At 42.4% G+C, this 16,697-nt stretch overlaps 1 protein-coding gene across 1 annotated transcript in view; it reads right to left on the bottom strand.

Moving 5' to 3' along the window:
* The window catches only part of SH2B3 (SH2B adaptor protein 3), a 274,440-nt gene that overhangs the window by 191,598 nt on the left and 66,145 nt on the right, over positions 1-16,697 (bottom strand). Inside the window, exons 2-3 of the mRNA XM_088449227.1 lie at positions 4,393-4,434; positions 3,142-3,948 (exon numbers count right to left, since the gene is read on the bottom strand). Coding sequence (XP_088305353.1) covers positions 3,142-3,921 — 780 coding nt within the window. The 5' untranslated portion in view covers positions 3,922-3,948; positions 4,393-4,434. The remainder of the gene's footprint in view (positions 1-3,141; positions 3,949-4,392; positions 4,435-16,697) is intronic.

Below are 16,697 nucleotides of genomic sequence, written 5' to 3' on the forward strand. Positions count from 1 at the left end.
AGTCATACCCCCTTTACACCGACCTAAAAATCCCGGGATGATGTGCATCAACCTGGGATTTGTGTCGGTGTAAATGGATCCACCCGGGTACAGGGACCCGGGGATCCAAATCGAGTACTTTGCAGGGTTGGCCACGGGTCGTTCTCGTTCCACCCTGCAGTGTAAACAGCGCGATCCAGGGCACAATGACATGGATCAGGCTGCATGCGGCCCCATTGGCCGGCTTCAGTGGTGCTTGGAAATGACATCATCTCCAAGCGTCCACTGTAACACCGAAGAGCCGGGTCACTGCAGACCCGACTCCGATGAGAACGGCGCCGATTCGGGAATATCCTGGGGTGGCGCCGCAGTCTGAAAGGGGAAAGTTCCGGGTCTGATCCATATTTGAACCCTGTTTCAATCCCCGGGTCGGACCCGAAAATTTGGTATGAAAAACGGTATCAATTTTTCAGTACATCTAAGATCTAGTAGATATATTGCAGGGACAGCTATCACACTGAGGTAGTCTTCTGTATGTAATGAAGTAAAACATTTGAAATATTTTCTTCTCAACCAAAGTATCAAAAGGATGTATTTTCCCCTTAAGCACTGTAAAACATTCTTTATTTTACATAGGTCATTATTCATAAATTAAACAGGACATTTGTAGCATAGTTTTCACTGTGTGTTATTCCAAAACTGCCTCTTCTACTAGTATAGGAGACAGAGAGTCTGAGTACTCACTTTCACCCTTAGCCCATGTACAGTTTCAGGTTTACTTCATATATCAATGTGTCTTGAAAGTTGTTACCACTGTTCTAATGGTTTGAGTCACAAGTGCAAAGCTTTGTATATTCTGTGGTCTCTGCAAAGGTGGCCCCATTACATACCCAATCATGGAATATCGCATGCAAGGTGGTTTCATGTCAATCTGAGCAATGAGTTAACCACATAGCTACTCTCCAATGTCAGCTGGTACAGATTCCTTTCATCACCATTGTATCTGTGTTTTATACATCTTCTCCTTAATTCTTGTTTAGCATTGCATAATGCTGGCCTTATATGTATACCAGATATATGGCCAATTTCTGTGGAAATAAAAGATCACAGGGGCTAGGAGAGCGGGCAGCGAATGACCACACACATACTGATGTGGTCACTGTGAGTTGGAGATTTTGCACATATACCTGAGCAAGCCAATCAGCTGTTTTCCGCCCATATTGGCACAGATTTTGGCCACTTGGTCTGTAAATGGATACGTTAAGTATGGAAATTACTGCGTATGTCCCCAGCATAAGCTCCCAAGGGAAGAGTTTCCACTGAGAACGGTCACTGGCAGCAGGTAACACAGAACTCAGAAGCCTGAAATCCAATCCAATGTATATGCACAGATAAATAACAAATATAAATATTAATGGGAAGATTCAATTACTTGCTGTGTTAACAGTGTGGGTAAAGCTCTGAGTTTAATGCCTAGAGCTATACAATTCTTAATTTCCCCATGCGATAAACGGGCAGTCCGCGTTATCCCATAGATTACTCGTTAAGTGCTGGAATCTGAGGGTTTCCCCGTGTGTTAAGCCCCAGAGTATGCATTTAACGCAATTTTTCCACGTAGCTTCCCCAAGGCTAATTGAATTTGCCCATTAGTGCTACTGTCCATTTTACCTACTTAAAATAGTACAATAAAATACTAGAAATAAAGTTTGCTAAACTACCGTATGTATAAATTCTTAATTTCCATATATATGAATTTGCAAATAACTCAAGTTTTCTGAACATTTTCTTCACATTTGTTTGCAATTCTATTAAACAGTGATAAAAAAGGTCAGACAGTTGTAACCCTATTCTCTAGCTATTATGAGAGTAACACCTTCTTCATCATTTCTTTCTAGGTTTATTGTTCAAAATGTTTTATCAAGACACAATTTACAAAAAAATAACACCACAACAAAGAGGCTCCCAACAAAACTACTCTTCCACTAAAATTCTGGAGGTAGATACATAAATATTAAAGTTAATAATTGTTTAATAACACAAACAGAGATGACCAGGACAATTCTATTTCCCTAAAGTAGCTCCTATTTGTTATATAGTGGCTGCAATCTCTATCCATGCTCATACCTCTATATACATTATTTACAATATTAAATCACATAACAAAAACATTGTGAACTCCAAAATATGTAAATGCCATAACACGATCATAATAATAAAAAGCATACAACTGAGACAACAGAAAGCATGAAAACAGGAAGTAACAGTGACAATGTAATCCCCATAAAGCACAATACATATAATTGAAATACCAGGATAATACCCTGAGAGTCATTTATGTCCACGTGGCTTAAAGGAAATTTGTTTAACCCCTTAACCTTTTTTGTTCCTGGTTTGTACACAGTCCAAATATCATCTGAAGCCGTAATGTTAGGCCCAATTGGATTGAGTAGCCATCATGTCTTTGCTGCCATGTTAACCCTTGTACCTTCGATGGGAATGTTCGCAATCATGTCAAAGTACTACCTAGTCCACTTTTAATGGCAAGCATCTAATTTTATTGCAATTTTCCATATTTCTTCCAATGAACTGCTTATGAGCCTTAATTTATTAGTTAACTCTAGAAGGTTAGTGGGCAAGATGGCTATTGTTATTTCAAATGGTATATTTGTGGAAGTTGCAATATTAGTTATTAATAACAAGGTTAACTGGTACTGAACTGTGCTTTCAGCTCATCTTCTGCGGCTAAAATGTAAAAACAACATATTCCGACAACTAAGAATTAACGCCATACTGGAACAGGTATTCTACATTGTGCAAACATCTTAGGGGTACCTTTAAGTTTGCCTGATCTCCAGGACTTGTATAGGATGTAAATATCTGCTGTCAGCAAACGAGAGGTATTTTGTTTGCATATATGATTTTTGGTAATACAATAGTAGGCTTCCATTATTCAGAACAACCATTTGTCTCTTCACAAATGACACCTGGTTGCTATGTGAAGCCATGTGCATAAGCATCAGGACAGGTCAAATGGAACAAAGGCAGTTGCAGAATATCACACATAGCTTCTGCACTGTATTGTCATGGCTGTAAATTACCCCACACCCCTACAAACATATAATATATAGAAACATTCCTAAATAAAAAACTAAATGATCTTACCTTAGGAGGATCAAACAATTCCATCACATAGTCCTCATTGTCTAATTGGCTTGCTTTCCGTAAAATTAGTCGGCATCTCTGCCAAACAGTTCCACTGTCCATACTTGTCTCATCCACCATGCTGTAATTCAAATGCCCCTCTTTCCGGACTTCAAACACAGGCTCCCTTGTTAAAGTCCATGGCAAAATCCTTTTATGCCAGGTGGGCGAGTCTGTTCTATCAGTTTCAACTTCCCTGGATTCAGAAGGAGTTGTATCTGCAGGTTTCCTTCGGAATATATTTCGAATACTCCTCCTAATATGATTGAAGGAGAATCGAATGAATGGTCTTGGAGGTGGGGGAGTGTGATTGCTCTGGAGCTCCCCTGAGCTCCAAGCCTTTTGTACATGTTGGACAGCTGTGTCATTAGCTGTCTGTTCTGTCTGTTCATGGATAGCTGTCAAATCCACCTCCACTTTTGCTGCAACCGTACTATTAGGTTCCTCTGAAGTTCTGCTACCTGTCTCTCTGTAATCTTTTACTCTACTGAAGGGAAAGAATCTGTATTGGTCAATGCCCCAGCTTTCTCTCACTTCGTTCCTGAAATACTGTTGGAATAGATCCGTGAACTGCAAGGAGAAGTTTTCTGCGGCCAAGATATCATAGTGTGGGTTCTGGTTAGCGAACAACCAATACTGCCTTGCCAACTCCCTAGCCGTGGAGATGGCGTGAAGCTCGCAGAACTCATTCCAGCCCTGAGGGACGGATGAACTTTCAGGTTGAATAGTGTCCCCATTCATTGCAGTGACTGAAGCAGTTGTGGTATGCTACGAAAGCAGAAAAAGGAAACACTAATGAGGGGCTTTCCACTGCAAATTCACTGTCTTGCTTGTTAAGAGGAAGTTACTTTATAGTGAACAGTTCTCTAGATTACAGCACTACTGTTCTTAACACCAAGCTAAGAAACCTTCATCTCTTCAATGCTGCACACAGATTATCTGCATCAGGTTACCATTTAATTAGCAAGGATGACCCTGACAAGAGAACTATATACCAAGCATTTAAAGGCAAAATCGATAACCAGTCCATCTGTTAGATTAATACCCCTTAACAAAGTACATAATTTACCTTACATTTTAAAATAGAAACACAGCAAAACCAGATATTCTCTGCCATTTCAGATGTTAAAGTATCAGACAAGATGCAGCCTTAAATTATGATATACAAAGAGATAAATATGTTCCAATTAATAAAATACACAATGTACGTACATGCTATTGCTCCTCTGTGCAATGGTGCCACTGTTTTCCAGCCTGTGAAATATAATACACATAATCAAAGAAGCAATTCATAAGCAATTCATATCTATAGACAAACTTTTTTTATATAAAATGTTGAATGTGGGGGGGAGAGGGCTTGAAGCAGTGAACTGTAGAAAGATTTAAGCTCTGTCTTAATAAATTTGTTATTTACAGTACTTATTATTTACCATATATAGGCCCTCCAACATGACGCCCTTCGATCCTGTGCAAAATACTCTGCTCCCAAATTTGTCACTTAAGTGGAACAGAAGATTTACCACTAAAGGTAACTGGTGAATGAACTGATGAGAATGGTGATTTTAAACATCAAACAAGTAATTCAGCATAGGGAACTGGAACAGTAAGTTTCAGGAGCAGAACATTTTGTTTTGTGTTGTAGAGTACAAGTGAGAGGTTATTCCCATAACCTCAACCTTATCTAAATTCTATAGCACAATTCTGCTTATGAATTATTAAAATGGTGAATGAGATGAGACTGTGACCTTATTATAGTGCTAATAGACTCTAGAATAAGACTGTGTACAGTGTTGAGTACATTTTCAGCCTCGTGACCAATATTTCGGCTAAATAGAGTAATCTGGGACTAAAAGAATTAAGGGGCCTATTTATAATTTATTTTAGGACAAAAAACATGCGGATAATAGCCACCTTCGCAGGTCTCTCAAGACTTTTGGTATTAGCTGCATTTATCAATGGTTTGCGTTACATAAGAACCGCCAGACACTCCCATGTACTCTATGGTAACAGCAATGTTTATCAGGGTCCTAAAAGTTTTTTTTTCTGACACCAATACTACATAAGGGAGAGGGGACTTTCCGATCCCTCCCCTGAGTAGCTGCAGCTTCTCCTCTCCTTCCCACTAGTTCACTGGTCTCCAATACACTGGGGAGATAAACACCAACAGTGACTGCAGACAGCGTGCCAGGCAGTTCAGTTGTATTCAATGTGGGTCTAGATTTTGTCTGTACTTAGTACAAGGCAAGTAATTTGTGACATAAAATAACTGGGGTATCCAATCATCTGTTTTTTCGATGTGATATATTGCAGAAAGCCCAGCTGTTCGCCCTAGTGGGAGTCACGTGAGACTGGTCTTTGTACACTGTAGTTCATTGTGAATGATCTCTGCATTACTGCTGGTTATATAGCCCTCCTATTTCCTCTTTAATTACCTAAATTAATGGATCACTATCAGCGAAGTCTCTACCATCTGCAAATGAGTGCTGCTATATACCTTGGGGATTATTTACCGCAACTGCAGGTTTTTGAAAGCGCTGTTCCCACTCTGGTTGAATGATAAATAGGTAAGGTAAATATTTTATTCTATCAGTTCCATTTGACAAATATTGATAAATAGATTAATTGATTAATAGAATGAAATGAGAATCTAGTGTTCAGTGCAACACTGCACAATGGAAATTTCTAACCATGATCAGTTTTTAACACTGCAATACCCTGAGAATGTTATCACTTATATCAATGTAAGTGCAAAAATCCTAAAACAGTATGTATAAAGGAAACAATTTAGCGGGAGCCTCTAAATTAAGTCTAAAAACTGCATGACAAAACAACCAATTTCATTTGGGAGACACATGCCTGGTATTTCCAATCTCACTGATATGACCCAATCTCAATAACATATCCAATGTCTTCACAACGGGTTTGACTTAGGTCACACTGACATGTTCTGACCCTCTAACGTGAACGTTCTACCTGGTAACCTATACTATTAATTAAAGAGAAGGTTGTTTTTCCACAATAACTTTTTATTAATAAAAATCAATAAACTGTCTTAACAGCATTGCAAGCTACAGTAGACTTTATTGTACCAACAGTACTTTATCAGTTTTCCTCACTTAAAAACTAAACTTCAAGAACAAAACATTGCTGTGAAATCAGATCTTTGATCTTGGCATAAGCAGGTCATGACCTTTCAATCTGAGAGACACCAGGCAAAAGCTGAGACCGCAGAACAGATGTAATGGTGCATACACACGGTCAGATAAAAAGGACGATACAAGCGATAACGATATCGTTTGATCGTTTATATCGTCCTTTTTGTAGCCCCCTCCAACGACCAAACGATGGTCGATGCGTGGGCATGGATGGTCGATATCGACCATCGCCCGTGCATGCAGGCCAACCTGGTCGATATCGACCAGGTTAGCCTGGTTACTATAGGGACCCGTGATCGTTGATCGCAGTTCGTTATAGTAGTTCCCAGGGTTGGTGCGTGTGCTGGATGTTCGATAACGATCATCCAGCACATACATGTAGGTCGATAAGACAACGATATCGGATCATTATCTGATCTGACCGTGTGTATGCACCATATGTCATTGCACTGTGTAACCATCATTATTATTATCCTTTATTTACATGGTGCCGCAAGGGTTCTACAGCGCCTTACAAAGTACATAAACAAATGAGAAAACAAGAAAACAGCATCTTGAGGTGCGTATCCACTAGGCGATATTAATGGACGACTGAACGATAACAATATCGTTAACGTTCAGTCGTCCATTAATCGTGCACTGATTGGGCAGTAAAATGTTGGCAACAACCAGCGATGAACATTCACGCCGGTCATTGCTGGCATAGCTCGAACATGCTGGTCAACCTGACGATATCGTAATAACGGACCGGCACTCTCCACAGCACACATCTCCTGCTCCGGTGCCCTCTGGAAATATGTCAGTGAAGACGTGCCACACATTTCCTGCTTTCTGGGCTGTGCTGTGGAGGAACACCTGGGACTTGACTGAGATATCTGGAGCTCTGATCAGGTTGTGTCCTTTATAGCATCTAGGATCACCGGGACTCCTATCCAGGCTGCTGCTTTTGCCATTCTGAGTCTCATTGATATGCCTGTATTTCAACTGTTTATGTAAGTGCAACTTGTAAATTAAACCTGTGTTTCCTAATCTATTATGCCTTCCTGAACCTGTGTGTACAAACACAAACACACACACAAGAGCATACTTACACACACACGTGTGGGCTCTGCTGCTTGGACCTCCTACTAAGTGCCGGGCTGCTGGGCGGTCGTGATCCGCCTTCTCCCACGATGACATGCTCCCTCTGAAAGGTCTTTAACTGCAGCACAGGCGCGCTGCCCGCATCCTGCCGGTTCAGCTGTCAGTGCTTCCACGTCAGGTGGTATGACGCGGAAGCGATGACAGCTAAACAGGCATTGGCCGGGCAGCTCTGATTGTGGTGGGTGGCCTGTGGCCGGTGGAGAGACGGAGACAGTTGTCTCCGACTCTAAGAAAACAATTTGGTCAGTCAGGGGGGGGTTACGCTACTGCTGGCCGCGGGTGGCACTGCCGGGTGGTGCCAGCGCCCCCAACCGGCTGGCACCCCTGGCGAGTGCCATCCTGGCCAATAGGGAAATATGCCCCTGCAACTACTTCCCAAAGATACAGTTCATTACATGTGTGATTATCGTCATTATTTTTAGCGTTGATATTTGCACTCACAATAGTAGCGACAACTGCTTAGACAACATGAGATACAATGCGATCTGTAGCCAGGTCTGCAGGCATAGTGGTCCTCCGCACAAAGATAAGGATACCTCATACATGGTGTAGAATAAGCCTAACAGAAAAAGCCACTTTCATCGCTTTGCAAGCGAATTAAAACTTACAGCTCATATATGAAATCTGCCTTTTAACTGTGTGCTTTTTGGAAAACTAATAAGTAAATTAGATGTAGGAGTGTGCAGTATTTCATTAACTATCCCAGCTAATGGAATCTCAAGAGTATCTTAAAAAAAAAAAAACCCTCTAAAACCATCATTTTTTATACACAATTATGCAAATGAGCTGGAGCTGCCCTATAACCCAAATATTTTCTTTATGCATTTATCAAGCAGTCATCGTTCCCAAACTTAGGGTTGACCATATACTAATCCACATTTTGTTCTATATCTCAGCGTGTTAAGTAGGCAAGTCTTGTATATCTCAAGCACTTTTTAGGTAAACATAACAAAAATCCAGCTTTTCTCATTTCCACTCCATATCTGGAATCTGCCTGGAAGAATCACACCCCCTCCTCTACTTTCTGTCTTCTGCCTGGAAGAATCACACCCCCTCCTCTACTTTCTGTCTTCTGCCTGGAAGAATCACACCCCCTCCTCTACTTTCTGTCTTCTGCCTGGAAGAATCACACCCCCTCCTCTACTTTCTGTATTCTGCCTGCAAGAATCACACCCCCTCCTCTACTTTCTGTATTCTGCCTGGAAGAATCACACCCCCTCCTCTACTTTCTGTCTTGGAGCAGTTGCTCCCTCTTTTTCACTTCCCTGCTTCTCAAATCCTGTTATTTCCCCAGACATCACCAGGAAATTCCATCTTCCTAATCACTTACTCAGGCTCTCTTTGCCATACAATCATTTCCAGCTGTTTTAAATCAGTGTCTTATATCTATACTCCAGTTAATGGAACCAAAAAAACATTGTATACTTATTTATGATCATTATGTTCAGTAGGACATGGTACAATTGAAGTATACCAACAAAAAAACTGCATATTTGGGCAGGGTGTCTGACTGAGCACTGCACTTTTAACTACAGGTCCAGTCATACAAAATTATTTAGATTTAACTGGGTTTAAAATATGATTGTTTTAAACAGAAGGGCAATTCCACCGGTAACGGAATCATATTTATGCAGTGATAAACTCTATTCATTATATGACTGCCACCACTAGTGTGACAAATCATCATAACCCAACAGTCCACAAAAAACCCCATACATGAAACTATCAGAATAACTTTAGTGTTATCTTGTGTAGTTATCCCTGATAAATCAGCCTACTTATAAAATCAGTGACGGAATCACCATTCGTGTATGCAAACAAAATGGATAAAATTCAGCTTCAGAATTAACTCCAGAATTTTTCACAATTTTATTGCACGACATGCAGGGGATACATGTACATATATTTGGTAAAAGTATGACAATTTGAGTAACCTGGGCACATAATTTAATAAAGTAACGGAGTCACCATGCTGTGGTAATGGAAGCACCAAGTGGGCAATGATGAGCATGGTAAAGTGTACTGATTTCAATATGTTTGCCTCCTACTAGTGCAACTACTACTGCTTATATCTCCCACTATGTTTTATAAAATATTTGAGGACAAAATTGCATAATTTGGAACATACAAAAATGGCAGCTGCTCAATCAATCTAGCAGTACTAATCAGGTGCATGAAAGGGAGGGGTCATACTAAGTAGAGAAAGGAGGGGGATTTAACCCCCTATTGTACCTCAGCACACTGAATAATACCTGCAACAATATATGAAGACTATATGGTCATAGAAATTCAGAGATATTAGTTGCATGCATTTGCAAATACATGGGAGGCTGCTGGGCCACGTCACGGCTTCTCTGTTACCAGCAGTTCCTAACACTAAGGGGTTCACGTCCGGGGCGCAGTGCACCCCAAAAAACGTCCAGCCCAGGACCCCCCCCCAGGGCATCACACGAAAATGGAAAAAGAGTGACAGTGCAGTGTAAAGTATAGCTGTGTGTGAGTAATCATTAAGTGTGAAATGAGAGGTTAAAATATATGTGAAAAGTACATGAATAATAAACAAACATAAAAGGTGATGTGAAAAGCAACTATGTGTATTAAGTGGTGATGCCCTGAGGAGGCCCAGCCAGACCAGTCCCGGGGGCCCTACGCCCAAACGCTTACCCCAAATGTAAAATATACCAAATATAAGGCCTCATGATAAAGGCACATATATAATTTTGTCAAATGTAAGGCCTCATGATAAAGGCACATACATAAATGCATCCAAATTGAGAGCCAGCTTACCTGGGAGTCACCCCTGGGAACTCCAACTAGCACTAATAGAACCAGCATGCCCTACTAATGCTGGCTCCTTCATGCAACTCATAACAAACAAACACAATACACATAGTTGCTTTTCACATCACCTTTTATGTTTGTTTATTATTCATGTACTTTTCACATATATTTTAACCTCTCATTTCACACTTAATGATTACTCACACACAGCTAGACTTTACACTGCACTGTCACTCTTTTTCCATTTTCGTGTGATGCCCTGGGGGGGTCCTGGGCTGGACGTTTTTTGGGGTGCACTGCGCCCCGGACGTGAACCCCTTAGTGTTAGGGACTGCTGGTAACAGAGAAGCCGTGACGTGGCCCAGCAGCCTCCCATGTATTTGCAAATGCATGCAACTAATATCTCTGAATTTCTATGACCATATAGTCTTCATATATTGTTGCAGGTATTATTCAGTGTGCTGAGGTACAATAGGGGGTTAAATCCCCCTCCTTTCTCTACAATTTGGAACATATCAACATGGTGCAGGACTTGTGAATAAAAGTTGACATAAACGTACAAATATAGATTCAGATACATAAAAGAAATGCAAATCAAATATATCAACTACAAATAGGTACATTCAAAACAAAATCAAGACTAATCAATTAGTACAATCATGAACTATAGCCTTTACTATGCCTCTGGAACAGGACTAAAATTATAATGGCCGTTACTGATATTGAGGAGTGGCAACACTTGTATTTCATCCATCAAACATTTCTCCTCCATTGGCCTATGTAACAAGGTTTTTTTTTAATAAAATTATGTAGAAACTGCAGTTTCTGCAGAATTTAATGTATTGTAGCTATGTACTAATAGCACAATCAGGAGATTTCACATAAACCTCGGGCAGAGTGTTAATTAGCACTGCAGATAGCAGTCCCCATTAATATCAATGTGGACTACAATCTGACCCCTATGTACCAAACTCCAAAATTGAGGTTAACTTCTGCAGAGAGAGCAATCATATCTGCAGTACTGAGAGTCAGAACTACACCTGCAATTTCAATCAAGGCTAGCAGTGTTCACAGACAGAAGAGGACCCAGGTGAATAATCACTGTGGAAAGGAGAGCATAGTCCAAATGTATACACTGGAGTGTGACAGCCAGTATGACTAGAGCAGATTTTCCAGGCGAATTACATACACAGATCCATGGGACAGTTGGCAGGGGTAAGTCTAAAGGCAAAAAAGTGAAAAACTAGCAAGGGTCATGACAACCCCTAAGTTAAATCACTGATTTTTTTATTTTACTGTATCATTCTACTTTTTATACATTGGAGAAAATAGGAAAACAAAACCACTGATTATTGTAAACCACTAAAAGCAAAATCATATTCTGAGTCTGCATCTGGTTACAGAAGACAATAGAGTCATAATGGGTATAGCCTATAGGTTTTGCCAACCACAAGTGACTGATACAAGCAAAGTGAGACTGGAAAGGTTTCAATCACTAAAAGGCCACACAGGTTCCCAGTAATGTGTTTTTACATTTAAATACTACGTATCTATTTCTTCACATGAAGATGTTCTCTGCAGGTGTTCTCTCATACAGGCTACTTTCAGACAGGAAGAATTTCCAGGTTACAATATTGTATGATCCACAACATGCACAGAGGGCGAGTTACCAACACCAACACTCTCAGAAAATGAGGGAATCCGTGCCCGAAAGAGAAATTACCCAATGAAGCGAGGTGCGTCAGGGTGGGTGCCCTGTGGACCCTATGGATCTTGAAGAAAAAGAGTTATCAATGGTAAGTCTACCATAACTCTTATTTTCTTTTTCAGGGTCCATAGGGATCCACAGGGATACCAAAGGAAGCCTCCTGAGAGGCAAAAGTATCAAAGGCGTAAAACCTAAGAAAAGTGTGGACAAAACATCACGTGGCTGCCTTGCACAATTGTTCAACATTGGCACCACAATGAAACACCCACCATGGCTCCACAGACAGAGTAGAATGTGCTGTCGCCGTGTAAAGGACAGGGATATCAGCCTTAGGGCAAACCTGGGAGATAGTCATATGTAAACATTTAGCCACAGTTGGTTTGTTGGCTGGCCAAACTCGTTTGTGAAAAACTCATAACACAAAAAGAGTGTCTGATTTTCTAACAAAGTTTGTACACCACATAGATACGGAGAGCACGAACCCCATCCAGGAAGAGTTCACCTACAGAAAAAGCTGAAGACTGAAAAAGCTGGAACCACCATTTCTTCATTCACATGAAGATGGGACATAACCTTAGAAAAGGTAAACCTCCCCTGTACGGAGAACAGCTCTAACCTGGTGAAAAAGATCAAAAATGGGAAGCAACAATAAGTGATGCAAAATCAGAGATAGTGAGGAGAAAAAATTTCTTCACTGTCAACCTCTTCAAATCTACAGAGTCCACAGAGGTTCAAATGGGTAGCTTGTAGCCCCTTCAGAACCAAAGACAAATCTCACGGTGCTACTGGTGGGACAAAAAGGTGGCTGAATTCGGAGAACCTCCTGAAGAAAAGAATTTTAACCTCCTGCAAAGAAGAAATTCTCTTCTCAAACCAGACTGACAGTGCAGAAAACTGCACTCCCAGGATGACAAGGCTCAGACCAAAGTCTAACCCAGCCTAGAAAAAATAAGTACTCGGGAAACCCTAAAGCCTTAGGGTCATACTTTCATGTGGGAACACCCAACAGAATGCCTAACTCTGTAACAGATGCGGGCAGAGGAAAGCTTTCGTGCCCTAAGCATCATTGAAATTACAGAGCTGGAGAAAACCTTTGGCTCTTAAAACTGAAGCCTTAAGAGCTACCCCATCATGGACAGACGAGGTAGGTCCGGATGCAGGCAGGGACCCTGCACTAACAGATCCAGCCATAAAAGGTCGAGGAAACGGAATATCTATGGATAGATTCCGTATGTCGGCGAATCAATGACGTCTAGGCCAAGCAGGAGCCAGTAGTATTACTGTTCCGTCTTCCTGCTTGAATTTCCTGAGGACCCTTGAAGGAGGGAAATCGGGGGAAAGAGATCCGCCAGCTTGAAGTCCCATCTTCCTGCCAATGCATCCACGAAGGTGGCTGAGGAGTTTCTGGCCCTGGACCCTTACCTGGAGACCTTGTGTTGTGACGTGATGCCATGAGGTCTATGTCTGGTAGGTCCCATTTGTCCACTAGGAGTTGAAAAAAAACCCTGGAGGAGAACCCACTCTCCGACATGTATGTCCTGATGACTTAGGAATTCCGCTTCCCAATTGAGGACTCCCAGGATCAATATAGCAGAGATAGCCGGAAGATGACATTCTGCCCATATCAGAATGTTTATCACTTCTCTCAGGGCTACATGACTTCGTGTGCCACCCTGATGATTGAGATAGGCTACTGTGGTCGCGTTGTCAGACTGGATCTGCACCAGCTTGCACTGGAGCTGGTCCTGTGTCATCATAAACGCATGTTTATGGGTAGATGAGTTTCCTGATTTGTCCATCTTCCCTGAAAGATGTGATGACCTGTCACCCATCCGCAAAGACAGGCGTCCGTGGGGAAAAGGACCACATTTTGGATCCAGAATGGGCGACCTTTATCCATATGATCCTTATGTAGCCACCACGAATCTCTGGCGTGAGAAGGATCCTCCGGTACCATATTAGATTATACTGTCCATTTCATTGGGAGAAAATCAATTGCTACAAAGGCCTGGAGTGGAACTGAGCATATTTCACCATGTCGAAGTTGGATACAACTAAGACGTTAATACACTCACTGGTCATCTCAAGATTGGATTACTGTAACCTTCTCCTATCTGGCCTCCCCAAATCCCATCTCGCTCCTCTCCAGTCTATCCTTAATGCTGCTGCACGGCTTATCTTCCTCTCCAAACGCTCTACATCTGCCTCCCCTCTCCTACAAGCCCTCCACTGGCTCCCCTTCCCCTTCAGAGCCCAATTCAAGGTTCTCACACTCACTTACAAAGCCCTCACACACTCCTCTCCCATTTACATCTCTGACCTCATCTCCCTTCACTTTCCTGTCCGCCCTCTTCGTTCAACAAATGCACACCTCCTCTCATGCCAGCTGATTACTTCCTCCCACTCCCGCCTCCAAGACTTTGCACGCTCCCCACCTCTGGAACTCTCTCCCTCTCCCCATCAGACTCTCCACCTCTCTACAATCCTTCAAATGGGCTCTCAAGACCCACTACTTCATCAACGCTTTCCAGCTCTCATCCTAACTTGCTACTACATGCTCCCTCCTCCCTGTCTTCCCCATCTGTATCACACCCATCTGTCTGCCCCTCCCCTTGAGAATGTAAGCTCTTGCGAGCAGGGCACTCTACCCTCTTGTGCTTCTCCTTACTATATGTTCATCTACCTCTTACTCACCACTAGGACACCTAACACTTGGTGCCTATGCTTTGCTGCTTATGTGGGTGTTATGGCCACCTATGTATCAATGTATATTATCCATGTCCTTGTCCTTCATTGTATTGTATTTTACTGTAAGTCACTTTTTGGATATGTACCTTGTAAGGCGCTGCGGAACACTTGTGGCGCCATATAAATAAACGATAATAATAATAATAATACCATCTACCCCAAGACCTGTATTGCTGATAGGATGGATACCCTTTGATTGCATAGCAATTTGCGTGCCCGCAATGACAGAGCCACCATGTTGTCCTCTGGCAGAAACACCCTTTGTGCCCGAGAATCCAGAAGCACCCCAGATGTACCATGAGCTGTATTAGAGACAGAGAAGATTTCTTCCAATCGATTATCCAGCAGTGCTTCTGTAGGCAGGCAATGGTCAGTTGGAGATGGTGTTGTAGAACAGCTGGAGACTGTGCCATTATCAGAAGACCTGCCAAGGTATGGCCGTATTCTGATTCCCTGAATCCTGAGATAGGCAGTCATCACTGCCATCATTATGGTGAAGACCCGCAGGGCTGTCGATAAGCCAAAGGGCAGTGAATGAAATTGCTAATGTTGTTGCAGGACAGCAAACCGTACAAATTGTTGGTGTGATGGCTTAATCAGCACATGGAAGTACACACCCTGAATGTCCAGAGAAGCCAAAAAAAAAAAACAGGTTCCATTAATTGAAGAGTTTCCCTACGGAACTTGGGTACACGGATAACCTTGCAGGTTTTCAGATTTAGAATAGAGCAATGAGACCCATTCTGTTTCTGAACCAAAAAATAAATTGGACTAATAATCCTTTCCCTGTTGAGCCACAGGAAATTGGATTATCATCCCTGCCTGCAGCAGGGAGTAAATGGCCTCTTGTAGGGCCAAGTTCCTGATAGACTCCGATGGGAGAGTAGTGCAAAAAAACTACTGAGCCTGCTCATCATCCTGTATATTTAGGATTGATTTGACCTCCCTCACCAAAGAAAAGACATCCATTGTGGAAGGATGGTCCTCCTTTCCCTGGAGAAGAACCTGGCACATCATCTGATTCCTCAGATGATGCGTCTGAATCTACATGCTGAGCAGACTGATGAAACTAACATCTGCTTAAGAAGGCACCTTAGCGACTACCGGTCTGCTTGCAACAGCAATACTCTGACTTGAGCGGGTATAAACATCCATCCACGAAGGATGTATAGAAGGGGCAAACATAGTACGCTGTAAGTATCCCATTAAAGGAGGCACTGGTGGAGTAGACAAGTGATCTACTAGCCGCGTCATCCCCTGAGACAAGGAGGCACCCAAGTTGGCTTCTGTACAGGGGCTAATAGACTGGACTGGTGATATGGTTCTTTATAACAGACAGCACATCAACCATCCTCTATAAAGTCCTGAGAGGACAAGCCCGCAAAACAGGATTTACATGAATCCAGCACAGGGGTCTCAACCTCCTGTTTCCTTTACCTTTTGACATAATCAATAATAAAAGGTAACAATGCAATGCAATAGCCTTCACAAATAGTAGTAATTATGAAGTACACAGAAAAACCCCCACTCACCTGTACAGGGTTGGGTATGAAATGCCGATGGCCGGGAAGCCGCCTGACTAAATCCTAATGCCGCAAGCCCGAACGCTGAAGATCCAGACTGGGGCTGGTAAGTACACTAATCCTCCCCTCCCCCCCTAACCCTAACCCTCCTTTAGTGATGCCTAGCCCTAACCACCCCCTGGGGGTGCCTAAACCTAACTCCCCCTTCCCACACCCTAAACCTAACTCTCCCGGGGTAGTGCCTAACCCTACCCTCCCTCAGGGGTGCCTAAAACTAACCCCCCCTTCATGCACCCTAAACCTAACCCTCTCGGGATGGTGCCGAACCCTAAACCTAGCCCCCACAGCTAAGTACTGTCACTGCCCAGCTTACCTTTGTTAGGGCAGCCGTCTGTCTAGATTCCAGCGTTGGAATATATAGACGGGTGTCAGGATTTCAACGCCTGTCTTTAGTCCCGA

The sequence above is a fragment of the Taudactylus pleione genome, unplaced genomic scaffold (assembly GCF_031769625.1).
Source record: "Taudactylus pleione unplaced genomic scaffold, aTauple2 ptg000479l, whole genome shotgun sequence".
NCBI classification, from domain to species: domain Eukaryota; kingdom Metazoa; phylum Chordata; class Amphibia; order Anura; family Myobatrachidae; genus Taudactylus; species Taudactylus pleione.